Below are 27,018 nucleotides of genomic sequence, written 5' to 3'. Positions count from 1 at the left end.
ACGTCGAATTGCTATTCTTCCATTTTATTTTAATTTTGCATCTGCGAAACATGAAATAAGTAAATCCTTATTTTGAAAAATGTCCATTGAAAAGCGATAAGAGCCAGCCAGCAGAAATGTGGGTAGAACTTGATTGTTAAAATTAAAATGTTTTATATAGTAATGATTTGGAGGAAAAGGGCAACGTGAATTTATATTTCCAGATTCAAAGAAGGATAATACCCATCTTTTGAACACATTGTTCCGTTGATTGACCAGCATTGGACATACGTCGAAGGTGTATTTGTAAAAACTCTGATAGGATTTGGAATTTGGTTTCCGTATGTGAAAATCCATATTCAACTGCAGTCCCCAATCCAATGTCTTAAGTAGATCCATGTCTAAAAACAGTTCGGAATTCTGTGTTGCCAAAGAAAAGTTCCGGAGATATGTAAAATTTAGCTTTTTACATTCGGGAATATTTTGCAGTTCAAGTTTGGACATCTTAATAAAAATTAGAATGTTAGTATAATTATTTTGTTGAAATATTTTTAATATTTACCACATATGAAAATTGAGAGAGGCATCCAAAAAGAAGAATTATCGTTGATATTATATTCATGTTATAAAAAGCGAAGCAAACAAAATACAACTGAATGAAATCTGGTCAGTGTTAAAGTTTATATCTTGCGTTTTTTTAATTGGGGAAATTATTGTATGAATATTAACAATAGCCACTTAAATTAACCAGCGAAACATGTAAAATTAAGATTTCGATTTATATATTTACGTAGATACAAAAAAAAAAGATTTTATGGTCGCAAACGCTTTAATCGTTTGCCTTCGGTTTAAAAAAATGATACCAGGTTAGTCGAAAAATTTATATGAAATATGAAATTTTTGTATTAAACATTTTTGTGGTTTATACCACAATTATACAGTTATCTGAACGAATTTCTTATACATTTTAGCTTTGCCCTATGAAAACAAATTTGTTGGTTCATTCAAATGAAATTCATGGAATATATATTGTTGATTTAATAAATGATACTGGGGTTATAATAGATGTCATTCAAAATGTCAATGTTTGGACAGCAACTTTTTAGCATTCGCCGATTGTGTTGACGTTTTATAGTTTCGCTCAGAAAGCTAAGCACGACCAATTGCAAACAGTCAATTGGCAAAAATTGAATTCGAACAAAACGCAGCACAGCTAAAATCGATCGCCAGCTCACATAAATCATACAAAATACTCACGAAATCATTGCGATTGCCACTTCGCAGTGCAACAATGAACAAAAAAAAACGAATAACAGCAACAAAAAATATAGCCAGAAGCACTCTTAAAATTCGCAAACTGTCACGGGGAACACAATAAACACGACGCAAGTCACAAACATTTTATTGCAAATATATTGAATATTAATTTCTCGTATTTTTACCGTCTATTCTGATGGCCCATTTGACGGCCCATTTTAATTCAATTTGTGCAATTTGTGCGAAAATATGCAAATATCGCGATACGGAGAAATATGAACAATTGTATGATAAATGACGTTGATGGATATTCGAAAAGTGACAGCTTTAGACAATTTGCAGGCAATTTACGTCTAAGCATTCAAGTCGTGAGAAGCTATAGACTTACAATATCTTTCTAATACATATACAGTAATTCATTTGGCAGTTGAATCTTTTTTTTTTTGGTTTGTTAAGTTCAATAATAGGCATTCAAATTTCAGTACTGTTAGGCCAAATATAAAGCAGAAATTTGCTCAGAGCATGGAAATGTTTTTGCTTCAGACCCACAAATTTAGGTACCGAATATTTAAGTTAATAATTATTAAAAATGAATCACTAAATCAAGTAGAGATGCTTCCATGTCTGATAATATGAATATACTGACATTTAAATTTCAACACTTCTTGACAGAATACAAAAAGATTTATACTTGAGACCCAAAAATTGTACGCCTATGATACTGATCATTTAAAAAAGCTGATAATTATTGAAAATGAATTATTAAACTAAGAAATGCTGATTTCATATGTGAAAGTAAAATTTGGATATTCAAATTTACAACACTACTAAACAAACTATGAAAAAAAGGTTGAATCGCATGCTAGTTCCATGTCTGATAGTAAAATGCAGTTTGGGTTTTTTTTTTGGCTGCGCTTATTGGCAACTATATTGCTCATTGAAACATAAATAAAAGGTTGATAGACAAATTAAAAGAATACCATTGAAACATTGAAAGTGCTGATTAAAACTTGAAACTGAACTCCAGTTGCGAGGCCTTCTCTAGCGCATCTACTTCAGAGATATCTAAATACTCTTAGGCCGTCTTGGGCAGCATAGCAAAGATGCCTGGCTTCAGGTTGTTCACATCCTGTACGGTGAACTCGCCAGTGAAGTGATCATTCATGATGAGTGTACGCTTCTTGCTGGCATCCAAAAGATTGGCTTGGTAGAAGATTTCGAAATCGAACTCGGGGAGGATAGCAGTAGTTGGATCCTCTGGCCACCAAAACTTGTTGATGAAGTAAGATCCCTGGAATTTGCGTTTAAAGCGTAAGTCACGGGATAATTTGTATTTACCCTAGAGAAATGTTAGTGTAGGATCAAAAGGTCCACACTCAAGAAACGGACTTACCTTGGGAATCGGGCAAGTATCGATGATGTTGCCATATTCACGAATGAAACCGTGCACAAATCGACCAACAGGTGACTTGTTGGCAAAGTTGAGGATTCGGCAGATGTTGATGGTTGTGTTCAGAGTGGTTGTGTAGGTTGGATCCAGTTTATTAGAGATGCGCGCCTCCAAATGGATGTCGACATCTTGCAGCTCCTGATGCACTTCCATTGAGAAATTCAAATGGGGATCGGCATGGTCATAGACAACCTTGTGGCTGACCATTTTCTCCTCGCTCCAGATTTTGATATCCTTGAACTTAGGCCGCAACATTTTCTGCTCAAAGGAAAGTAAATTAATAAAGGCTTTACCTTTTTGTTTAATAAGGACTACTCACCTCAGCCAAAGCGCCATGGCACAGAACCAAAACGATTTGCAACACAGCTAAACCGTTCCACAACATGATGACTTCGATGATGGACACGATGATGTCTGTCAGTTCTCGTTAAACTCTAGCTATTTATAGCGTTTGGAAAACGCTTGTGGAAATGGACTAACTCATTTAGATTCAATGATATCGACAAATTGGTTAAAAATAAAATGCCTGAATGATTTTTAAATGACCTTTGACTTAGGTTTCAAACGATTATGCCATGACATTATTTGATTTCTATCTAATCTGATTTGTCTAATTGCCTACAATATTATTGCTTCATTCATCCTTGACATGTTTCGTAATAGCAGATATAATATGACTACGGCTTAATTGAAAAAATGTCAGACAATAATTGACCGAAGATGCGTGCACTGTCGTTCACTAGCTTGTATCTCCTTCTACTTGGCATCCTACTGAGGAGTTCCTCGTCATCTGCCTGGGTAAGTAGTAAATATGATTCTTTTAAAACATATTGCCAAACATTTTCCTCGCTCGACTTTAGCGTTCTTTCAAAGTCGTCTTTACGCGCTTTGAATTCGAGCCGAATGCCAAGTTTTTGGATGTGAGATTAGAAGTTGAGAATGATGACGAGAACAGCGCATTGAATGCAGTTATCAATGTGCTTCAACCACTGGATGATGTAGAACTATCGATAAGCATTGGTCTACAAGGTGAACTGGGAAATTATACAAATATCGTCAGTAGAAGTACAAACTTCTGCAAGATGCTAAAGGATCGCAGTGCCGAGCCTTTGATACGTATTATCTATCAGGACATGCTGCGATTTGGCAAACTCTTCAAGGAATGCCCTTTGCCTAAAGGTACTTATACACTGCGGGGCTATCATATTGATGAGGAACTGTTGCCCAGTTTTCTGCCAGAGACGAACTTTCAGTTTGGCCTACAATTGACACAGGCCAAAGGTCAGGAGATCTTTCATGGCACGCTTCATGGACGCATCGATAAATCGAAAGGTTTCAATAATCTAAAAATGTTCAGCTTGGGTTGATATAATGATATATTTTATTGTGCATAACTGTGTTCATAATGTTCGTCTTAAATGTTATAAATTTGTCAGCACTTCAGTCTTCAATCTAAATTATTGTCATCGCGTTGTAGTATTTTGGGCACTGTCTTCAATGTCTGACTCCCTGTCTGTGCTGTTGCTCTGCTGTTTGTCTGATTTTAGTATGCAAAATACCTTTTGTCGCACAATTGACATCATTGTCGGCTATGAGGCGTCATCGTCAGCGGATAGTCGGACACCTCGTCCTCTGTTGCCTGCTCATCAGTCAGTGCTAGAGGCAGAGTGATACGAAAGGCAGAAGCAGAGATAGAGGCGGAGACAGAGACAGAGGAGCAGGTAGAGTCACCGTCAACGTCACGTGTTTGCCAGCTCGACTGCGAAATTCGCATGTTTACCCGACGGTGACAAGCTGTCTGCAGGCAGCGAATTGATGACGCTGATAATGGCAACGGACGAGCGAAGCCAAAGCAAGAGAGGGAGAGAGAGATGGAGAATGTGTGAGTTTGTGTACGTGTGAATGAGAGAGGGAAGGAGAAGGAGGAGGAGGCCAAGACGTTTGTGTAGCCCAATGTGAAACAGACGACAATGATTTAGAGCCAGCTTGCTTGCCATGTGTTTTTGGGGGTTTCGAGCACTCGTGTGTTGATTGGGACTGATATCGCTGGCAGTGGCATAAATTAAGGGTTCTTGGCGAAGAAGATGATGTCGCGCGGCAAACTGTTGCCGAAACTACTCTCGGTAGATAAACATTGCCCATTAAATAATGCCAGCATAATTCATTGATGCACTTTGCACAGGCAGCAGCCAGAAACTGATCATTACGAATTCTCTCATTACTCATGCAGAACGTGTCAGCCCAAAGGCCACGTAATCGAGTCGGAGAGAGAGAGATGAAAGCCTACCCACAACTATATAATACTACTAGATAGATATCCAGATAGATATGCACAAAGTTAACCGACATCTTTCCAAAGACAATAAAAGCTTGCAAATAGTTGAAGTTACTCTCTTCTCTTTCTTTTTTTTTTGTGTCATTCCCGAGTTTATCCCGATAAAACAAGCAACAAACCTACGGAATGTGCTGTTTGAGTGGGGAATACGACTAGAAGGTTCTCGAGTGTCGGGTTCTGTTCTGTTTTCTACTTTCTGTAATTAAGGATGCAATGCACATCGTTTAAGCTAAAAGTCGTTGACAGCAGTAATGTCTCGTTGAATCTCGTGACTCAGCAGCAGCCAAGCCAGGCCGGGTCGGGCCGATGGGGTAAGCAAAAAATATGTACTTATATATACTCATACTCGTATTCGTACTCGTACTCGTGCATCTCCTACCCACATATAAATTTTGTCTAAGTTAACTCGTAAAAAGACAGCGATAAATTCTCGCAAAGGCCTCATTGCACTTAAAATAAGTTTCGGTATTTTGTGTGGAACGTTGTGTTTAACAATATTTCATTCTTTTGTAGGTTCTTAGCTAACATTAAGTTTTATGAGGATTTTAAATGAATTTAAACTATGAAAGTAGTAAGTGATTCAATTCAATTTATAGACAAACATAAAAAAGTATATTACTTTTCATGTTTCAAATCGGTTATTGACATTTCTTAAAAAATTAACAGATTTAACTCTATCATCTTCCATCTTCTTCTTTCGTAATTTACTTATTTCGTTTCGTATTCGCAATCTCTCAACTCTTCACTTGAGGCCTAAAAAACAATTCAATTTGTCTTCTTTGAATTTGTCAACTTTTTCACACCTGTTTCAATATCCTTCCGTCAACGGCTGGTCAACGAAATTTATGCCATTTGTGTTTCGCTTGAGTTGTCCAAATTAAATTTGTTACATAAAAATGTAAATTTTTGCTGTTCTTTTGTCTTCGCTTCTTTTTTTCTTACGGTACGCATTTCAATTATTGACATTTCAATGGCTTTTATTCAATTTATTTGCTGAGCTTACCGTTTCGAATTTTTTGCACACCCAAAAAAAAAAAAAAAAAATTCGCAAGTTGTTGAAAAACATCTCGGTTGATACAATTGTCATGAAATTGACTGTAATTGTTGTTGTAAGGTTATAAATTGAATGTGCAATTTATAATTGTCATTATTACGATGGTGTTGTCACGCGGTTCACTGCATAAAAAGTACTCCAAATGAGCCCCAAAAGTGGAGCATTCTATTCTCCTTTGATCATTGAATTCTTCTCACATACAAATTGGCGGCTTGCCTCTATTTAATGACTCAGCTTAGAGGTGATATAAATAAAAGCAAGTGCGAATAGTTTGCTTTTTCTCTTATAGAAATCTATATACTCTACAAGGATTCGAAATCCTCTAATCGCAGTTATATATTATTACGTTATTACGTTTTGTGATATTCTAAAAAAACGTATATTGATATTAAGCACTTGTTATGTTTGCATGCAGATCAAGTTTGTTTCAAAATTTTTCCAACACCCACTTCCGCTCCCCTAAAGTTGACAGAAATCGAATAGGAATCATAATTTTGAGAGATTTTTGGTGATTGTATACACCAATTACAGCATTTATGAAACACTCCTACTTACTACAGGTCTAAGTTGCTTTGGCTGACTATGTGGTATATTTTCTGTACTCTATGGTATATTTAAATACCAAAACAGTCAAATACAGAACTTGGAATATTTTTGGTATATTATAATAATAATACCGCACTGTTTTGCTTTTATAGCTCTTGTAGCTGTATTATTTTGCTACTTCTTTCCCATAAATTCTACCTTACCCTTTGTAAGGGTATCTACAACTGAAATCCGTCTATAAATTGCGAATAAACAAGTTCCACTGGGAAATCCCAAGTATAAATTATGTGAGGTAAAAAATAGAAGCTAGTCCGCAAATGGAATTAAAGTAATGTGAAGCATTTCAAGCATCCGGATCAGTGAGAAGATCGATTTAAAACCGATTTCTATGCAATTGAACACCGAATTTGGAGAAAGAAAAAAAAATCGAAAAATATATTGTATATAAATAAAATGTGGGTAAGACATGCAAATTGGTTTGTTTGAGTGGCATGAGAAATTCAAATGTTGCGGCACGTGACTGGCACCGGGAACAGAAGTCGTGTCGATAAGAAGTCGTGAAGTTCTCTTTACAATCTATGCCACGCCCAATTATGATGAGTTTATTGAACTATGAATTAAATTTCGAAATAAAGAACTGTAATGTCCATGTCTATGATTATATCATAATTGGCAAATAGTTGTTGGCTGGACAGCGTCTAACGTTATTTTTTGCGACATCTTTTACATTTTAATGGAGTGTGCCTTAGAGAGTGTGAGATCTCTGAGCAATTTAAGACCTTAACCCCGGTTCTGTGGGTTAGCATTGCTCTGGGCTTTACAATTTGCATACTCTTCATGTTTTTGGTTTGGTTTTTTTTTTGTCTTTTTCTCTTTTTTCCCATCACAGTCTGTATCTGCAGTCGAAATCGCAATCGTATTGGCAATGACAATCGCAATCGCAATCTCTCGACATATGAAGTTGGCATAATAATTTTTGTCACACAATTGAAGTGCTGGCAAATGTAAATGCCGTTTCTTGGGGGGCGGCAAAGAGCAAAAAGCCAAAAGCAAAAAGCAAAAAGAAAGGCGAAAGGGTGGGAGCTAGCGGTTTATAGTCAAACTCGGTCTCAATAGATGTCTTATCGTTGGATCGCACGAATTTTGATTAACTTACCCATTTGCGAGTGGCGAGTGGAGTGTGAGTTCAATGCCCATTTGCTGCAAAAGTTTCTCTTAAAGTTTTTAATTCGCAATTCGCTCAACTATGAAAATCCACTTACAAAAATTATGTTAATTGCCATGAAAAAGACAGTCAGAGAAATGAAATCTTATTAAATCACAGAGCCCAGAGAGCATAAGCCTGAGGGGCATGGCCATACAAAAAAGGATAAGCATAACCGGCAGACAATTGGCAAACAAACAAATTGCCAAAAATAACAGTCGGCAATGAGAGAAAAATATAAGCGAGTCGAAATTTTGATGAAATGAAATGTTGTCTGCCAACTGCTTGAGTGTACTCCTAGTGCAAAGAAGGAAACTGAGGTGGAGACTCTGTCGGAGTCTGAGGCTGAGGTTGAGTCTAAGGCAGTTTTCCTTCACTTGGCTCAATATTTGCACTTTGAGGCGTTGCCAGCTGAGAGCTAATTTTGACAGTCGTTGTGCCTTTGGGGAGTGAGCATAGACAAGAAATGGGGAGACTGAGGATTCTAGGTTGATTGCATCCTACTCTGTATATGTATATATAATACTTCAGTACATATATATTCATTCCTTAAGACGTTTTGTACATTATTGGCTTGGCAATGCCAACAGACTCACATTCTGACTTTTGGAGTGCTTGGTAAATACTTGTGGAGAAACTGTTATCAGTTTTTCGTTTAGTTCTTATTGCTATTTTGCATTTAAAATATGCTTGTACTTTTAAGCAACTTGTCTCTTATTTATATTATAGTAACTAACAAATTTATATTACTCTAAAAACTATACAAATTGTAAGCAGCAGTTCGCATTAAAGAGATCATAACCAAGCATAGCCTAAAGCAATCCGCCCACTTTTCGAGTAGCTGCTCGTATTAAAAATGCGCATAAAAATGCGTTCAGAAACGCAAAATTTATTTGCTTCTGCACACAAATTGCCCAATCTTCTGAAGAAACGTTGCTTCTGGGCGCCGAACTTATTGCAATTGCTACAAATTTTAACATAAATTTACGCTATGACATGCCTCAGTCGTCTTCGTCTTCGTTCTAGATCTCGCCCCTCATCATATACGCGTATTATGCAGGCCGTTAGCATTTTTTCAACACCTCCACGTTCGGTTTTTTATGAGCTTTAGCACTCTTCCACCTTTTGAGCAAAATTTTTAAGCCGGAAATCCACTTTCAATTGTTTGAGGCGCTGCCTTCGGCATCCTGGAGGTTTATACATTGCTCATTTTAGCGGCATGGGGAGGAGCTCTTCAGCCTTCGTCCTGCGCTTATTGGCGCTGTCTGTTCAAGTGTAAACATTTTCACAGGAGGTGTAAATAAAATCTTGTAAAACGACGCCGTTGCTTCAGCTCTGTTGCCGTTGGCGGACATCCTTAGCTGAGCTGAAGCCGAGCGGAAGTCTGTAAAATTCTTATTACGATGAGGATTCTTTTATTTTTCATGGCCATTCGCTGATTGTTTGTCTTTCGCTTCTCATCCAAATCCATCTGCATTCTGTTTACCAATGTTATTGTCAACAAATTACACAAATAATTTACAATTGTCATAATCGTAGCATTATTCAAAAGAACGGTTTGTTTTGTATTTTCTGATTTCCTACCAGATAAATGCTAATACTCTACACACACGTTGCCAACAGTTTAATGACACGCAACCATAACCGAAAACAACACTGGAAAATTGTAAAGCGCATCGATTAAAACGAAATGTTGTTTATTTTTACGAGATTACACTTTGTGTTGAAGTTCGCCTCGATGTTTGTCGTTCAAATGGAAGCCCACCACAAAATGCCTGCTAAAATGATACCACCACGCATGTGTGTGTGCATGTAAATTAACAACAACTCAATTATTTCAAATAAATGGTCGCAATTCGCTTTGTAAATGAGAAAAGGTAACCAGACCACTGACAATGGCTAAAATTAAAAAAAAAAAGTGCTCACATACACACTTCTACATTATAGCAGAGCAAGGTTTCGATCCTCGGACCTCTGGGTTATGGGCCCAGCACGCTTCCACTGCGCCACTCTGCTGCTTGTGGTTACTGTGTCAAAACGAAAACATGAAGCTCATGTGAATATGTCTGTGAATGTGGGTTCAAGTCCCGGTCCGTATAGGTTTTTTATACTAGTTTTTTTTTATTAATTATTCTTATTTTTTTATTAAATATATATAAGCAATGACTAATTCTAATTTAATTACTTGCAAATAATTAACATGTTTTACTAAAAACATGTTATTGCTAATTATCTTATTCGTACATATTGCAATTTTCATTGCATACTTTTAGGTGGAGCGTTTATTACGTATTGAAGGTATTCTTTTCGGGTGAACATATTTATTACATTTTTAAAGTCATTTCATAAATATTGAAATAATATAATAATAATATAATAATTTGTTTAGCTTAATCGCATATTCTTAACGATTTTCTATTATAAAAACTAATCAAAATATTATTTAAAAAAAAATTAAAAAAGTTACTAATCCAACTAGCAGAGCAAGGTTTCGATCCTCGGACCTCTGGGTTATGGGCCCAGCACGCTTCCACTGCGCCACTCTGCTGCTTGCAAAACTGTTGACAAAATGCTTTTCTCTGATCAGTGAACAAAATTGCGAATCTTTAAGATACTTACTTATCTTACAATTAGATACATTCTTAATATTTAATTCAAATCTAATTGAAAAATAATTTTAAATACTTAATATTTCAAATAATTATCATAAAAAAATTAAGATTTATCAATTCTATTAGAGTTTTTTGCTTAATTTTAAATGAAGTAGTGACTTGTAGCGATAAGAAATTCTTTAAATAAAATTCTTTCTATATACCTTATATTTTAAGATTTTAATTGTCAAATTAATATCTTAATTTAAATATACTTATACTTTCTAAAGATCGGCAGAAGATATTTTCTCTCCACTGTATATCGAGTGCTCCAAGGCTACATACATAAGTATCTCATTGAGTATTATTGAAGCTTTTCCGCTTGCCCAACCATTGCTGGCGACGATTGTTGTGTATCGAGAGGACAGAAGACAGGAGAGCTGCAGCCATTGCCATTGCCATGTGTGGTGTCTATTTAATTACAATTGTCGCCGCAATTCGTGTACGTGTGCATCACAGCGATGCAATGGCAACTGCCCCAACAGAATCGCTGCAATTAACGCGTATTGCAACTTCGGGGGGAGAAATGGACGGGAGAGTTGGTTTGGGAGTTTGTTGGCGTGGCAAGGATTTTATCGATGCCCCGAAACATTTCATGCGATTATTTTACGCTCAATTATTGTTAAATATTTCACAAAATGCGGATATTTATATTTACACATTCCCCAAATGGCAGTGTCTCTACAAAAATTGGAGGAGCGGCAATGTGTGTGGTATCATGTCCATGTTGTGTACAACACAGGGCTGTCCTAATGAGATTGCAATTATTTGGCCATAAATTTTTATTATTCGGGCTTTAAAGTTCATGTGTGCAAGTATTTTTATGGCACATTTTTAACATGCAACTGTTTGCAATGTAGATATATAAATTAATCCATAAAAATGTGCGTAAATTGTGCAATAACATCATTTAATTTGAAATTATTTTATAATTAATTGGCCAACTACGCTGAGTGGACATAATAATTAAATATTTAATTTATGGGTGTGCGTTGAAGTTTACGCTGATCTAATTAGGATTCCACATGTTTGTGAAATGTAGTTGACAAAGAGCGAGCTTATGCTGGGTGTTGAATGCGTAGTTGAGTTGAAGTCTATACACAAGTTTTTCAAAAGTGTTCTAAGCTCGAAACAATAGCCACATTCTGTGGCAACCACAGCTGATGTCGAATGTTACAACAAGTTGACCGCTGCCAGCATTTTAGGCAAGCAAAGAAAACAAGAGACGAACACAAAAACTTCTCTCTTGTCCAAATGGGTGCAGAAAGCCAGCAGCATTCAACGGACATGCTGGCCACTTCCGCTGTCCACTTCCATTCTCCAGTTGCCAGTTGTGCAATTATGCGCCTTAAGAATGAAACTTTAATGCGGCGCCTTTAAACGAGATCTGCATACTTTTAGACTTTGAATTCACAGCGATTTACATACTTTTAAGCTGGCTACAAAAAATATCTGTCACGTTGACTAGAGTGAAGATAGGTGCTGGAATACAGGCCCGGCAAATATTGAACAACATTGGCTGCGAATATTGAAATACTTTCAACTACAGAGAAAGAGAGAGAGAGAGAGAGCTCTCTATCAGACACATATGCAAAAACCAAAGGGTGCATTTCATATACCAAGCGCAAGAGGAGTATTGCTCATTCTGAAAACATCTTGCACAAATGTTTGCTTTAAAAGGGAATAATTGTAGTAGAAATATTAGCATACACAGAAAGAAAACACGTGCTCTAATTAAGAATAAAATCTTGAATCAAGATAGTTTGAAGAAAAATTTAACCAAATAGGTTAATTCTTAATTCGAGATCGAAACTATGCAAAAAATCTAAATTGACCAATCTTGAAATTATATATATATATATATTACCATTCAGCACAATGATTTGCGCCATCTCTACTTACTGAGCTAAAAGTAACAACCAGCAATTAGGTTCTAACTTTAAAGAAAGGGAATTCCAACATTTTAAGAAACAAGAAAGAAATATTTTTTTTTAAATCGAAAAGTTTTTAAATTAAAATTTGCAATCTTCTTTCAAAATACAAATTCTATTTCAAGACTTTAATTTTTTTAAGATCAAAAAAAATTTAAATTACTTTTCTATCTAGCTTTTGTTTTGTTTAAACTTTCCCTTTAATACTTGAAAGAGTATTAACAATGCTGTATCATAAGAATAGTTTTTCGACCAGCTTGTTTGTCTTTGGTTTTTGTGGCACCAACATTTTCCACTGTCTGCTAGCATCTCGCATCTCTGGCTGTGTTTACCTTGTGTGCGACTGCATTTTGTTGGCCTGGCACAGTCTCCGAATTTATTGCAATCACGCACCAGGATTTGTCGCTTTGGTATTCAGAATCCTAACAAATAAAAAAAGAATGGCGCACTGCAACCGCAAAATGCTGTAACTATGTAAAATGTAAGCGCGAGTCAAAAACTCACTGCGCATTAAATTTAAACTAATTGTCGGACATTTGTAATGGCCACTGCCGCTGCGTCAAATGTTTTAATTGCGGTGCGGGTAATTTAAAAACCCAAAAACAGCAACAACAGCGAAAACAACATCAGCAGCCGCTGCATTTACAAATTATTGGCAGACTTCAAAAAGCCAATGCGCCAAAAAAAATATAAATATAAATTAATTTAAGGGTTGAGGGACTGTTTGCGGCAATTAATTTAAACACACAGCTTTAGCTTTGCCGTAGTTGTGGTTAACCCTGACTCCCCTCTGAACCTCTGAAGCACGCTTAACTTGGTTTTTCATGTTTATGGCTCAATTTACTTAACTGCACTCGATAATTTTGCAAATACCAGCACATAAAAATCCATGCATGAAATTTCTCTTAAAGTATATAGTTTGCTGAACAGATTTAGCCATTCAAGCAGAGTTCTTGCAGAGAAAGAAAAAACGTGCTAAAACTAAGAATGTGAATTGAACCTTTAAGGTTTATTCTTAAATCAAGTTAATTTAAATCATATCCAATCTTGAAATTTGAGAATAGAATATTTTAGAATGGTAAAATCTCAAAATGAAGTAACAAGGCTAGATCTTAAATCAAGATTTGAAATCTAGTTTTCAATCAGTTTTTTTTCTCCCTGTATAGTACTGACAATTAAATAGAATCTTTAATTCTATCAGTCATTTAACCACTGTCTGATTTCGAGTTAAATTGTTGTGATCTTTCAAATGAAATTTCCTATAAGTAAAGTTTTTGTTATCGATCCCATTTATAGTATATTTAATTATTATTTTAAGTCAGCCGAAACCATTAAACATTACATCAGGTGTTTTATTTTGGCTTCGACTTTGTCTTCGCTTTGCCATAGAGTTGTTCCGGTGTCGGAATATCGCTGACGAAATAGTTCGCCGGTATAAAGTGGAATATCTTTTTCAGAATATCCAGCATAATATCCTCGATGGTCTGTGTAATCACCGTGTACAAAGCATCGGCCAGCATGCGCCAGTTGTCGTTGAAGAACTTGTTCGTACTGTCCTCTGCAAAACGGAATAAAGATTTGTGAGCGATTCGATTCTGTTCAGTTACTTACCTAGTTGCTTATTGCCATTGAACAAATTCGAGAAGTACGATTTGAGGCCATCCATTTTAAAGTCCACGCGACAACTGGTGACATTATAGAAAGTGAAACCGCCCTTCTCATACAACCTCGTTTTGGTGTGCATGGTGACAGTCAGGTTATCTGGGGAGGAAGAAGGGGAGAGTCAATTAACCTTGCGTGCATTGCAAGTACGGTAAGAAGTAAAGGCAAACCTGCATCCAGAAAGACCTGGCCACGCCCATTGAGGGGTATTAGGAGAATGCGGCCGAATAAACTGTAATCACCTTGCAGCTTCATCACAGGCAACGTGAACGTTGTCTTCCAGCTGTAATCCTTTTTGAACACACTGAGAGAGAGGAGAGTAGGCATAGAGGGGAGAGTTAATGCATTTAACTGATTCCACTTACAGACTCTCCATGACATTTGTGTGTCCAAATCCACTGATTTTCACATTGGCCAGCTCGACTTTCAGATTAATCGCATTGCTATTGCCCTGGGATATCCTGATGCGATTCAAGTGGAATGGATCGAAGCTCTTGATGCTTGTCAGACCCGGTATGCCTTGAATACAAATAAACACTCACATATTACCTCTGATTATCTTAGATTCATTCACTGACTTACCATCGTTCAGTTTATCGAAGAGCTGCTGTATGCTTTGGGTGGAACAGTTGACGAAATTCTTATCGGCTATCTTACATTGCTTAATGTAATCTGCTGCGGTTCGATTAGAATTTGGGTTCAGTTTTATTTGTTTTTTTTTTGTTTTATTTTGTTGTTTTGTGCAATTGAGTCGAATTTCAAGATAAAATAATACACATAAATGCAGAGAAACAAATCCGGTTTAGTGGTGCAATATTTGGCAAAAACATAAAGTGGGTTAGTTACAATTATGTGACGGTCGTCCAAGCTTAGCCGCTTAGCATGTGAGTGTGTGTGTGTGTGTGTGTGTTGAGTATTCGACATAATTAATAATGATATTTAAATTCAGCAATCATTTGGCAAAAGCAAAAAACTACTTTAACTGTAACGATCGGACCACTTGAACTCGGTTTTATTGATTAAGCGTTTATTTCCGATTTCCACTTCAAACTTACGAGGCTCTGTCAGAAAGCCATCGTCGCCTCGAACTACGCTTGTGGCCAATGCCAGCAGCACAACGCGTCCAAGTAGTTGCCACATCTTAGACGACACGATCACAATTTGATCTCTTATTTATTTATTTTGGGTTTTGTCAGCCGCTTGACACGTCCAGCTGCAGCTAGCTGTGAATGAAAACTGAATGAAACGCGCGAAAAACATTTTACAATTTTCATATTTTGCACTTCACTTTCATTGAAGCCGCTGGCCAAAAACTGGATTTGAGCGCGGCTCACAAATGCATTTCGTAACTGCAACTGCAACAGGCATTTGCTCTGAGACGTTGCGCAGCCGCTGCACAGTGGAAACAGCTGGTCAGTGGGCCATTAAGCTGAGAAGAGAGAACAGTTAGCAGTTGGTAGTTGGTAGTTGGCAGTTGGAGTTACCATTTCATCATCGACTATTTGTCGTTCGTCGGTTTTCTAGTTTCTCGTTTATTTTCGGTGGGGAAATAAAAAGACGCCAATAAAATTCGCAAGTGTACGAAAAATGTGTTGACACTTGGTTAGCGTACAAGTTGCAACATCGTGTGGCAAGCAATTGATTCTTCGATTTGCTATGCTATGCACGATCCAAGAAGTAAAGCTGGTCATTGCTCTCGGCTTACCGGGCTTGAACTTGATTCATCACATTAGAAATCTTGCTGGAACCTTAAGGCTGCAAAAAAGTTAAATTATTTTGAATTCACATATTTAGAAAATATCCAACGAAAATGTAAACCATCGACATAACATGTATTATAATCACAGATGATTAAAAAGCTTTGCATTTTACTTTTAATAATAACAATAATTTGGTAGTCTAATTTTATATAGCTAAATATCTACATTTAAAATAGAAAGATCATAGAAGACAGGGTGAAGAAGCTTTGCCTTCTCCTTTAAAATAATAACAACAATTTGGTAATCTAATCTTAAATAGATAAATACCACATATCCACCAAAAATAGAAAGATCAAATTGCACAAAACTTGTTACCCAGTAGAATGCCATATAAATTTGTTTTTATACCCGCTACCCATAGGGTAGAAGGGTATTATAACTTTGTGCCGGCAGGAAATGTATGTAACAGGCAGAAGGAGTCATCTCCGACCCTATAAAGTATATATATTCTTGATCAGCGTCAACAGCCGAGACGATATAGCCATGTCCGTCTGTGTGTCTGTCCGTCTGTCCGTATGAAACACTGGATCTCAGAGACTATAAGAGATAGAGCTATAATTTTTTTTTGACAGCATTTGTTATGTTTGCACGCAGATCAAGTTTGTTTCAAATTTTTGCCACGCCCACTTCCGCCCCCGCAAATAAAAAAAATCGAATAACAAGCCTAATTTTAAAGCTAGAGTTGCGAATTTTGGTGTATACAATAATTACTATAGTAGTTATGATTCCTGAAAATTTGGTTGCGATCAGATAAAAATTGTGGAAGTTATTAAAGAAATACTTAGTTAGTTAGTGGGTATCTCACAGTATTTTATTTAAATGAATAAAGAACAACTTTTAGATGACTAACTGACTTTACCAAAACAAAGAAAATGCGTAAAAACTGTAAATATGAAACAACTTTGGTTGCAGCATAAGAGCCAAAAAAAATGTGCAACATCTAGAGTCAACAATTCTTTTGCGCTGTGCTGTCCAGTGAACGCATTAGTGTCCTTCAAGTGGCTTCTTAGTGCCTACGAGACCAAGGAAACGGACCAAAACAAACGACATGAACTTAGTCGGACATTGTGCAACGTGCAACTTGCAGCGTGCAACAAAAAAGAGTTGAATGCATGTCCAGCCATATATCAGGATAGATGTCATGCCCTCAGACGATGGCAAATCAGCTGCAGGTCTACTTCCACCGCTAGAAGGCGTTATTTTTCGACATCTTTTATGCGCCCAAGTATGTTTTTTTTCTTTGCCACAATAAGTCCTTTTTGTAGCCTTTGGTTTGGTGTTTTTAGCTTCCAAGTGCACTCTGTGTAAGGGAAAACTTTTGGTATCTCTTATCGCCGGTTGCATAGCTGTTTCTTGTGTACTTTTCAATGGAATTACGAGTATGCTACTCCGCCCACTCTCTTCTGTCTCCATAAGTTTTTCTGATTTCATCGCGTTGAATGTTAAGCTTATTTTTCAATTATTGCAACGTTAAGAAGAGTACATTTATTTTGGGGGCAATTGCGAAAATTAAATCATTTTCCTAAGTGCTTTGCAATGATTCATGCAGAGGAACTGCATCCTAAAGATATTTAATATATTGCGCTTGCTTTTAAAAATTAAACTATGATAAAGTTCATTACAATAAATTTGACTATTTGTAAATATGTATTTATAAAATTAATAAATGATTTATTTTATTTTTATTCATATAATCAGAATAGTAGTCTAAAGACATGAGATGCTTCTTTGTATCCAATTTAAAACGATTTAACCCCATGCTTAGTTTCCACAATGACAAATGTCTATGAATATGAATAGGAATTCTGATGTTGCACGGAATTTGGTTGAATTTCTGTTAAATATCTTATTGTGTCATAAAATAAAAAGACTTCTTCTGCTTCTTGTACTTGCCATTAGGTTCTTACTTTTAAATACTCTGTATTTATAGATATGTTATATTTTCCAAGCCAACTTTAACCTTTTGAATTTAACGAATTAAATAAATAATAATCTTTAAACACCAAAAGTAAAGTCCTGACTTTATACTTTCCTTGTATTTAATTTTGCATTTTATTTAATTATTTCATTAATATTTATATTTACTTTAACATCAGTAATTTGCATTCAGTCAAAAATGTATAGTCTAAAGAAAGTTTGTAAAAATACTGAACTCCGAATCATTACGAATATAAAATAAAATCATCTTGTTAGGCAGTTGAATTTCGAAAGAGTGAGGGACACCGGATCTCCACCGCAGTGTTAATCTGTTACAATATCAGTGAAAGTTAACCAATTGGACCCATCTTAATAATAATTTGGCAAGCGAAGCAAACAAAAGCTGCAGCACCCCAAAAACATTATTAAGTTCTAAAACAATGAGCACAGCATTAAAAATAATTATCTCGTGCCTCAGATCACAATGGGTATAAAACCCTTTGCCGAAACACCTTTTCAGATAAGTTTTCAACAGTTGTTTTGGCATTGGATGGCCACACGATGCAAAGACTATTAAAAAATATGCGTATCTTAATTTAAAGAGCTCGAGCCAAGAGAACAAACAAAGGAAGGACAGACCAGGCTGGCAAGAAGGCAAGGAGACAACAAGGCAAATAAAAGCGCAACCGGTCAGGTACGGCAAAGGACCGCCAGGAGGGTTCAAGGAAGGGACTGGAGAAGAGCAAATATTAATCCGCAAAAAGGAATTGTCACAAATTGTGTGCTAGCTGAGGTGGCGGTTGCCCGCTGGTCAAATGGCAGCTGCAGCAACAACAAAAAAAAAGAAAAGGACAACAGCTACGGCCCTTTTTACTAAGGGTTATGGTGAATTGGGTTAAAGGGTAGGGAAGTAGAGGAGGAGAAGAGGGAAAGAGGGAAAGGGACAGCCTAACCTTGCCAGCACTGATTGTTTCAAATCGCAAGTTTGGCTTACCTTTTTGGGAATTAATTTGGCAAATAAACGCTGACAAAATGCAGGCAACTGGACAAGGACAAAGCTCTGTAGCTCTGCATTCTGCTTCTGCTTCAGCATCGTATTGTATGGGCCAACTAATAGGATTTTGATGATAGTTGCCTTGGTTTGCCTTCTACACTGCCACTTTGACCCTCTGGCGTTACAGCCGCCGCCATAATCAATTTTTGGCCAGGTTTTTTTTTGTTGTGCTTTGCTTTTGCTGTTTCGTCTGTTCCTCGGTTTGTTGCTTTGCTTTGCCTGCTGCTGCCCTCTCGGATGATTGTACTCTGTGACCCGTGAAATGAGTTTTGCAATGTGTGTGAATATATATGCGGTGGTATGCGGTGGGTGCAAAGGATGCTGGTCAAATGAAATTACCAACACATTCAATGGAGAAAGCGCTGGCGTTGGCGCTGAGCTGGCAGCTGGCCGGGTCCACAAAGCCAAATGCCAAAGCCAAAGCCAAAAGCAGCCACACATTTCATATTCATAGCCTTCTTTTTCTCACAACCGATTCATATCTCCCTTTCTTTATCTTTAAATGCGATTTTTGTTTATGTGTGTGTGTGTGTGTGTGTGTGTGTGTGTGTGTGTGTATATGTGGTGGTATTATAATTAATTTCAGTGGTCCAAATATGTAAATTTGATTACGAGTAGAAACACAAATAAATGCATAAATATTACGCATACGCAGCGTATGCATACAAAAAGTACAAAAGGGTGGCTTCTAAGCCGCTTAAATTGACTGGTTTCGAGAGCTGCTTGCTGCCACATGTGACCACGTCCATGTCCATGTCGCAGTTCATCAAGGGACAACTTTGGTCGCCAGCCTCGTTATCAGTATGAAACTTTTGTGTCTCCCTTTGTCCTCGCATTTTTTTGCCGCGACTTTTTGACTTCAACTTTAAATGAATTTCATAACAGTTTTTACGTGTGGTGCCGCGTTTTGGCAACTGCAGTTGAAAGCCAACTTTACATACATAGATTAGTCACAACCAGAACAGAGCACAGCACAGCCAAAAAAGTTGACTTACTGCCGCATTGCATACTTTTGGGGCTATTTTAATTAGCGGCAGAGTTGCCAACTTGTTCAAGCTAATAATTAATAGCCAGCGCTTGGCGAAGCTCAGCTTAATTCAACAAAAAGTATTTTTGGGTTAAATCAGAGTAAAGAAGTTCTAAAGAATATTATAGAAAATGTAAATGCTTTAAACGATTTAAGTCGAAGTATTTAAATATTATAGATTACTTTAAACTAGTTTAAATATTTCATATTTTTAAACTCCCAAAATAAAGTATAAAGTATATATATAAAGTATAATAAAGTATAATATATATATATATATATATATATATATATATATTTGAATAGCAAATCATGTATTAAGAGTCTTTAAGACAAGAAAGTAACTTTAGAATATTATAAAAAAACAAAATTAATATACATATATATATATATATATATATATATATATATATATATATATATATATATATATATATATATATGTATATTAATTTTGTTTTTTTATAAATATTCTAAAGTTACTTTCTTGTCTTAAAGACTCTTAATACATGATTTGCTATTCAAATTTGAACTGACGCAGAAGCCAAACTATTGAAGTTTTCGGACGAAACTGACGAGGAAGCTTTAGAAGAGAGTTGAGTAATTTTGTGGCCAAGTATGGAGTGAGGACAACAAGAGAAGTATGACTAAATCTTGGCAAGGAAAACATATTAGTTGTGTGCTATATGAAACTGTGAAGTCAAAGCAACTAAAACTGCAAATTTCAATAGAGCGCGCTAAGCAAAGTTTAAAATAAACAGGAAAAACAGCTTAAACTGCCGCCAGGATACACAAGCAACGATGAACAGCTTTGAATAGGGAAATAAATCAATTAAAATTATGAAATCAAAATATTGAATAAATAATAGAGAAATATATATTATATATGTGAATCAAGACATTAAAACTAGTCTTCATGAACTGCAATAATCTTAATCTATATTATTAATATAATCTCTATTCATATGTTCAGAGCTGTAGCTGAAGGACAGGACAGAGACTTGTGTGCGAGCAAACAAAGCAAAGTCATCAACGCCTGTTGGTTTCGGGGTTTCAGTGTGAGCTATCATCATTTGGGAACCTTGGTAAATAATTTGAAAAATCAACACTGACATTCAAGCGATGCGTCGATCCGCCTCAAGACGACAATTTGCGCCAAAAACTAGACTGCAAATTGCGCCAAAGTTTATGTTGTTGTTACTTTTGTTGTTGTTGTTGGCCTTGAAATTGACGCAAAAGTCAGATTTGAAAAACATACTTTTGCCATTTTCGAAAATCACACTTAGCTGCGTTGTTGTCGGTTGCCCTTACTGCCTTGACGATGCGTCGTCGACTTGTTTGTGTATTTTGCTGTTGCTACTTGAGCACTGAAGTAGATGAAAGGCTTTCGACATCGCCAAATGCGTAGACAAGGTTCGAAAATGTGCAAAATGAGGAGATGGAGGAAAAACCCGCTTGCTTGTTGTTTATTTATCGCAGCGTGTGCGGCTTTTTTACTCTAAACCTCTGGCAGTCGCTTTCAAGCTGAAGTATGTTTGCCAATTGAAATGCTAGACAAAGTGTATCTATATACATGTTGATGATGTTGATGTCTGCACAGCGAATAGATGTAAGCCATAGGACGAAGACTTTTTTGAACTGGTTTATTTTGTGTCTTTAAATTGACGCGTTGCGCTTTTCAAGACCAAGCTCTATTTGATTTAAATTGATTTCAGTTTAGACTTTTACTAAACACACCGTGAGTATATATTTTCTTTTTGCAGAGACAAACAATAGAAAGCATTTACATAGAGTCGTATCGTAAATGCATTTCAGCAAATATTTTGCGCAATAAATTTCATTCAGTTTAAATCGACTTCGAGAAAAAACAATTTAAAAGTTGACTGCAGATTCCAATAAATCTAGCAAAGGATTTAAGGCTAAGCTACTGCACTCGAGCATTCAATTAAATTGTAGCGCATCAATAATTTAAAACTAAATTTAGCTGATTCAACAAAAATAATAATTAAAGATTTTGTTAAAAATAAATGTCATGAAATGAGTGACAGAATACAAATTTTTGCAGACTGCAGTTTAAATACGCATAAATGCCAAATGGAAATATCGAGCAGCAGCAGCAGCAACAGCAACAGCATCAACAACTGCCATGATGACGAGACCTGTACAAAATTTACTTTGGCAGCTAACGAAAATTTTGTGCTGAGCGCGTGAAAATTAATTAAAATATTCCTGTTACTGCCAAACGCCGCCGGAGCATAACTGAATTTTAATTGAACGCAATCAATGCGAATTTATGGAGTCCATTTACGCCCTCCATTCTTCCCTCCCTTTCGCCCATCAAACCTCATTCCATGACTTTTAAGCAGTTTGTCGGTCCTCTAAAGCTCTTTTGCAATTGGTGTTAATTTGTCTGCGAGAAAATATTAAATGGAAAATTCAACTTTACCTTTAGATTCAATTCAATGCGAATATCTTCAATATATATATATGTCTGCTCCCTCTTTATATAGATAAGGGCAATGAAAGCATAATTAAATTCAAGGAATTTTCGCGGGACATCTTTTATGACACCAAGGAAATTCATTTTTGGGTTCGCGTGGCGCTTTATTGTGTAGAAAAGTATTCACCTCGTACAGTTCGGATTGTAAATTTAATAAACTTTTTGAGGTATATTAATTTGGTATATTTTAGAATAATACTACACTGTTTTACTTTTATTTAAAATGGGTAGCGGGTATCACAGTCGACTGCAGCTTACTTACTTGTTGTCTTTATTTGAAATATGACACTTACAATTGGTAAACAATATCAAACTCATGTATTTATATATAAAATATGCAATTAGTTTGTTTGAGATTGCAGTGATTTCATCTCAATTGCTTTGACTTTATTGAAGGGTCGTCGGAGTATATATTTTCATATCTAATGGATCATAAAATGTACGGCTGCTTACTTAAATCTCCGTGCCGAGTATTGAGTATACTCAATGCATGTATTAAGTAAATATGAATGTAATTGTCTCTGCACACACACATGCACATAGTGCAATATTATGTAAATGTAAATGTAAATGCAATTAAATATATTTACACATACCGAGAGTGTTGCAATCTGATATTTATTTGGATTTTAAAGCATTCAGTGCAATGCAGTTCAGTCGCAGTGCAATGCAGTGGAATTGTTGTTCTTTCATGGCATTTCGAGTATAAATTCATTTCGATATCAAAGAGCAATGGGCAGAAACAACAATGGAAAAGTCGAAATGAAATAAATCGAGTAGAGAAAATCAGTGTGACAGGAAGAAACAATTTAAGCACATTGGACAGGATAAGCCGTTGGGCGTATTAGTGTCTGTAACAATGCAGTAATGTACTCACACACACACACACACACAGACAAGCAGATACAACTACAGAGACAGGGACAAGTACATGTGGATGGCACTGCAGTTTACACAGTTTGAAAGCGACATGGTCGTAGATTCTGCAAAAAGGATTTTAGGAGCAAACGAACCGAAAATTGTACACGTTGACGATGGAGTTGAGGCAGCAGCAGCAGCAGCAGAAGCAGGATGACAATGAGAATGGCGACATTTTCTAATGCAATTGTTATTCACCAAGGTGCGAGAGAGAATGTGTGTGTGTGTGAGTGTGAGTGTGTATCTGTATCTTGCAGATGCTGCTACGCTTCAGTCTCAGTCTCTCGCTTCTGTGTGTGTGTGTAATTGATTTTATCGGTCATGTTAATTTTGATTAAATATGCAAATCGACGATACAAATTCGCATTTGCCACACACACACACACTGTAATGGGAGACACGTTCAGCTGAAAGGTGGATTACCTTTTGGCGAGGTGGAGTTGGCGCCTTGGGCCACACCACCCACACCCATTGACAGTTATTATGTTACGGTATTATCTCGTTATTTATGCAGCAGATGACAAATGCAATTTGTTGTTTGCACATTGGACCTGCACTGCGAAACGGCAATAGGCAATGACAGCCAAAAATGGATGCAAGGACATGATAATTTCCAATCATTTGAATAATCTTCTCTTGCCAGCAGCCCACTCACTCTCTCTCTTTCTCTCTCTCTCTCTCTCTGCCTGTGTGTTCGTGTCCGTGTCCACCGTGGGCTGTGAAAATATTAGCTTAAGAAAATGTCTAACGAGCTCTACGTGCTGCGGCATGCGAAAGTGTTCCTGACTGTGGCCAATTGGCAGTTGGCAGTTGCCATGAGTCTGCAATGAGCATTAGCTGCATTGACAGTGGTTGACTTTGCTGCGGTTTTTGGCCATTGATTAAAATTGTGGCATTGTGGCATCGAATTGGCATGAGATGCATCGATAATTAGCAACCGAGAATCAGCTTCGTTCTCCGTAACTTCTCAGTTCAATATTTCACCCTTCTTACATACCGAGAAATCCATGTGGTTCGTTATCATGACTGCATAAGCTGTTTACCTATGTTCAAATTTCTAATCATAAATCGAAATCACTTGTTTAAAAGTGGCACAGGTAAACACATATACGAATAGGTCCGGCGACAACATTATACACATATGTACTATATACTTACTCGTTAGTTCATCATATCTTATCGGGGCTATAAACGGCTCTAAATTTTAATATAAATGAAAAAAAAAATGGTATAAAAATGTGGGCCGCCAACTCAAAAGAACCGTGTACAGTCCCAGACTAACAAAGAAAAACTATAATAGGAAACTCTAGAAAATACTTCAAGCTCGTTTCTGAAAACCTGAGAAGTAATTCTATTTTCTTCTTTGGTGAAATTGATTGATGAACGATGAGTATATTTAGATTAGCCAAACGTCCGTTTTAGTAGTCAAAAGCTGACAAGTCTTAAGATAAAGATCAACAATGTATGCGCTGTGATTGATGGTAGAATGTTGAATGTCTTTGGTACTTACTAATTTTCAAGATCTATTCAGAGGGGAAGGCATCTCAATCAAAAGTATACACTTTATGCAGATAAGAAGCCCTTAGGCGATGTCTATGTGCCGCAGTTTATTCACCCTTTAGTAGAGTGCAAAAAAAAGAATGGAAATAGAAAACAGTTATAAGGCAAATCTAATTGCCATAGAGCTTGACAAATGATGTCGGGGTATAGCAAAAGGCACAAAGGACAGCTGCAGGTACGAGTCTCGTAGTTGCCATTTCGATGGCGGCTGCAAAATGTTGCAATTGTTGCCTGCAGCGTTACAGCGCAACGAAACACATTCACACTCTGCAACAGGCAGACACTCGAAACGACTTCCCCTTCACTCTTGGGTCTCTCTCTCTCTCTTTCTCGCTGAGTGTGTGAATGGTGTCATTAAACGATTTTTCATTGCAAGCTGCCGCAGGTGAAATCTGCCCAGGCTTAGGTCGATGCGACGCCATTCTGTTTGCCCCGCTTTGATGGTTTGACTTTAGCCTCGGTCCTCGACCTTTTGGCACAGCGACAACAACAAGAGCTATTAGAGCGCTTTAAATCGCTTTAATTTCATATTTTATTTTTTTTGTTGCCTTTTCTTTCTTCATCACCCGGAAATTGAAAATCATCTTAGCTGTGTGCACTTGTGGGCGACAAGGGCGGAAATTATTATTTCTTTATCAATGAATTTCCATGCATTCTTCACTCCTCACTCCTCCACCGAATTCACACCCAATTTTGACAGGCCAAGTTTTTCATGAATTGTTACCTTAGCTACCTCATCGTTTCCCCCATTGATATTTCAGCCCATTATACAAAAGTTACTGCAGTGTCCAGGAACCCCAAATCAGACAGTGCTTGCAGGGGCGTTTTGTGCATTGACGTTGATTATGCAATCACAACACGTAGTTTTTAATCAGTTTTACGTGCGAATTCTGAATATTCCCTAATATGCCCACAAAATGAATGGATGGCTGCTCGATTCAGTGGCCTGTCATTTGAGGAATTTAATTAAATTCTTGGAAGCATATTGCATTGATTATTCGATTCGATTCGAATAGTATGCCTAAAAAAGGGTAACTTTCTTTTGGGCAATGATCGAACTTTACAATTGTATAAACTTTGATAAATGCAAGAAGGAAAAAAAACAAGTAAAATACTTGTCGCTGCTCCACTTGACAAGTTATCAATAGACGACTGAATCACTCAGGTTGGCGCCATTTTCAAAATGTTATAGAAACCCAACACGGATGTTATGCCGACCCCTCATAAAAGATTATTTTTAGTTGATTTTATAACCTTTTCCAAAGAATATTGCAAACAAGGAACTGCTTTGATATGCTTTGCACTTGTTGTATTGACATCAAATTAGAGAAGTAATAACATATTCGCAAGAAATATTGATTGAACCCCATTTAAGAATTATTCATGATATCATTCACAGGATAAGCAAACGTATTTCACGTATCGATTTATGGGCAAGTTAACATACGATGACTAAACTAAAAAGGCATATCAAATCTTACAGAAAGAAAAGTACATATCAATATAGTATATATATTTTTGACTTGGCTCACGATAAGATATGCCACATTCTTTTTGTGTACCCAATTATCGAGTACGAAGAATAATAGAAAATATTATTTGCTAACCATGAGGCAAAGTTGGCTTATGCAACGCCGAAATTGTTAGTTTACTTAGTAAGTGTTGCTAGCGGAAATGGCCAAGCATAAAATTGATTAGACAAGAGATTTGGGTTAATGTTTTTTAAGGGCCGACGTGTTGCAATAGGTGTGAATTATTGTGGCACTTATTGAGAAATTCATTCTCAGCACGTCATAATGCCCTATTTTTAGCTCTGTAAACTCATGGGAAATGTTCCGAAAGTGGATAAAAGAGGTATGGTAAAAGTTTGTCATGCAAGACAAGAATAAGTTGGAGGATTTTGAATATACAAATATGCAAAGGAAGAGTGAATATGATAAAATGGATTTTATTTCCCAATTTATTAATAGAACCCATTCTTTAAAATAAATTATTCTTTATTATGTTGTATGTATTTTATGTATGAATTAAATAAGTCTAGAGAATTCTTGACACTACAACGAGTATTGTTTATCAAAGCTAACTATCGCTTTTGATTGATCTAATAGATAAAAAAGGTGTTCTATTTGAGAGTAAGAAAGAGAGAGAAAGACCGCTTCGTAAGTTAAGATTAAGAAACTCTTTTCGATTATTTATATTTGGAATTTACAATA

General features: G+C 36.5%; 3 protein-coding genes and 2 non-coding genes across 6 annotated transcripts; 1 reads left to right on the top strand and 4 right to left on the bottom strand.

The window, feature by feature from the left end:
* Window positions 1–2,149: 2,149 nt before the first annotated feature.
* On the bottom strand, window positions 2,150–3,084 carry LOC117570196 (uncharacterized). Its single transcript, XM_034251683.2, has 3 exons — window positions 3,006–3,084; window positions 2,630–2,944; window positions 2,150–2,527 (listed from the first exon to the last, which is right to left on the bottom strand). Exons 1-3 carry the CDS (start codon window positions 3,069–3,071, stop codon window positions 2,312–2,314), a joined length of 597 nt encoding a protein of 198 aa, XP_034107574.1. The 5' UTR covers window positions 3,072–3,084; the 3' UTR covers window positions 2,150–2,311.
* A 184-nt stretch (window positions 3,085–3,268) lies between these two features.
* On the top strand, window positions 3,269–4,119 carry LOC117566524 (uncharacterized). The gene is made up of 2 exons (XM_034246064.2): window positions 3,269–3,484; window positions 3,547–4,119. The coding sequence occupies exons 1-2, from the start codon at window positions 3,407–3,409 to the stop codon at window positions 4,051–4,053; spliced, it is 585 nt and encodes a 194-aa protein (XP_034101955.1). The 5' UTR covers window positions 3,269–3,406; the 3' UTR covers window positions 4,054–4,119.
* A 5,650-nt stretch (window positions 4,120–9,769) lies between these two features.
* Trnam-cau (transfer RNA methionine (anticodon CAU)) lies at window positions 9,770–9,841 on the bottom strand. Its single transcript has one exon. It is a non-coding gene; the product is annotated as a tRNA-Met (tRNA).
* A 460-nt stretch (window positions 9,842–10,301) lies between these two features.
* On the bottom strand, window positions 10,302–10,373 carry Trnam-cau (transfer RNA methionine (anticodon CAU)). The gene has a single exon. It is a non-coding gene; the product is annotated as a tRNA-Met (tRNA).
* Window positions 10,374–13,709: 3,336 nt separating this feature from the next.
* LOC117569730 (circadian clock-controlled protein daywake) lies at window positions 13,710–15,209 on the bottom strand. Of its 2 annotated transcripts, none has more exons than XM_034251003.2 (6): window positions 15,125–15,209; window positions 14,652–14,744; window positions 14,435–14,588; window positions 14,240–14,373; window positions 14,019–14,168; window positions 13,710–13,965 (listed from the first exon to the last, which is right to left on the bottom strand). In XM_034251003.2, the coding sequence occupies exons 1-6, from the start codon at window positions 15,207–15,209 to the stop codon at window positions 13,760–13,762; spliced, it is 822 nt and encodes a 273-aa protein (XP_034106894.1). In that variant the 3' UTR covers window positions 13,710–13,759. The 2 variants fall into 2 exon arrangements, with proteins under 2 accessions (XP_034106894.1, XP_051860266.1); XM_052004306.1 differs by having other exon boundaries at window positions 14,652–14,741.
* Window positions 15,210–27,018: the final 11,809 nt, after the last annotated feature.

This window comes from Drosophila albomicans, chromosome 3, assembly GCF_009650485.2.
Source record: "Drosophila albomicans strain 15112-1751.03 chromosome 3, ASM965048v2, whole genome shotgun sequence".
Taxonomy (NCBI): Eukaryota; Metazoa; Arthropoda; class Insecta; order Diptera; family Drosophilidae; genus Drosophila; species Drosophila albomicans.
This window is presented reverse-complemented; position numbering and strand designations above follow the sequence as displayed.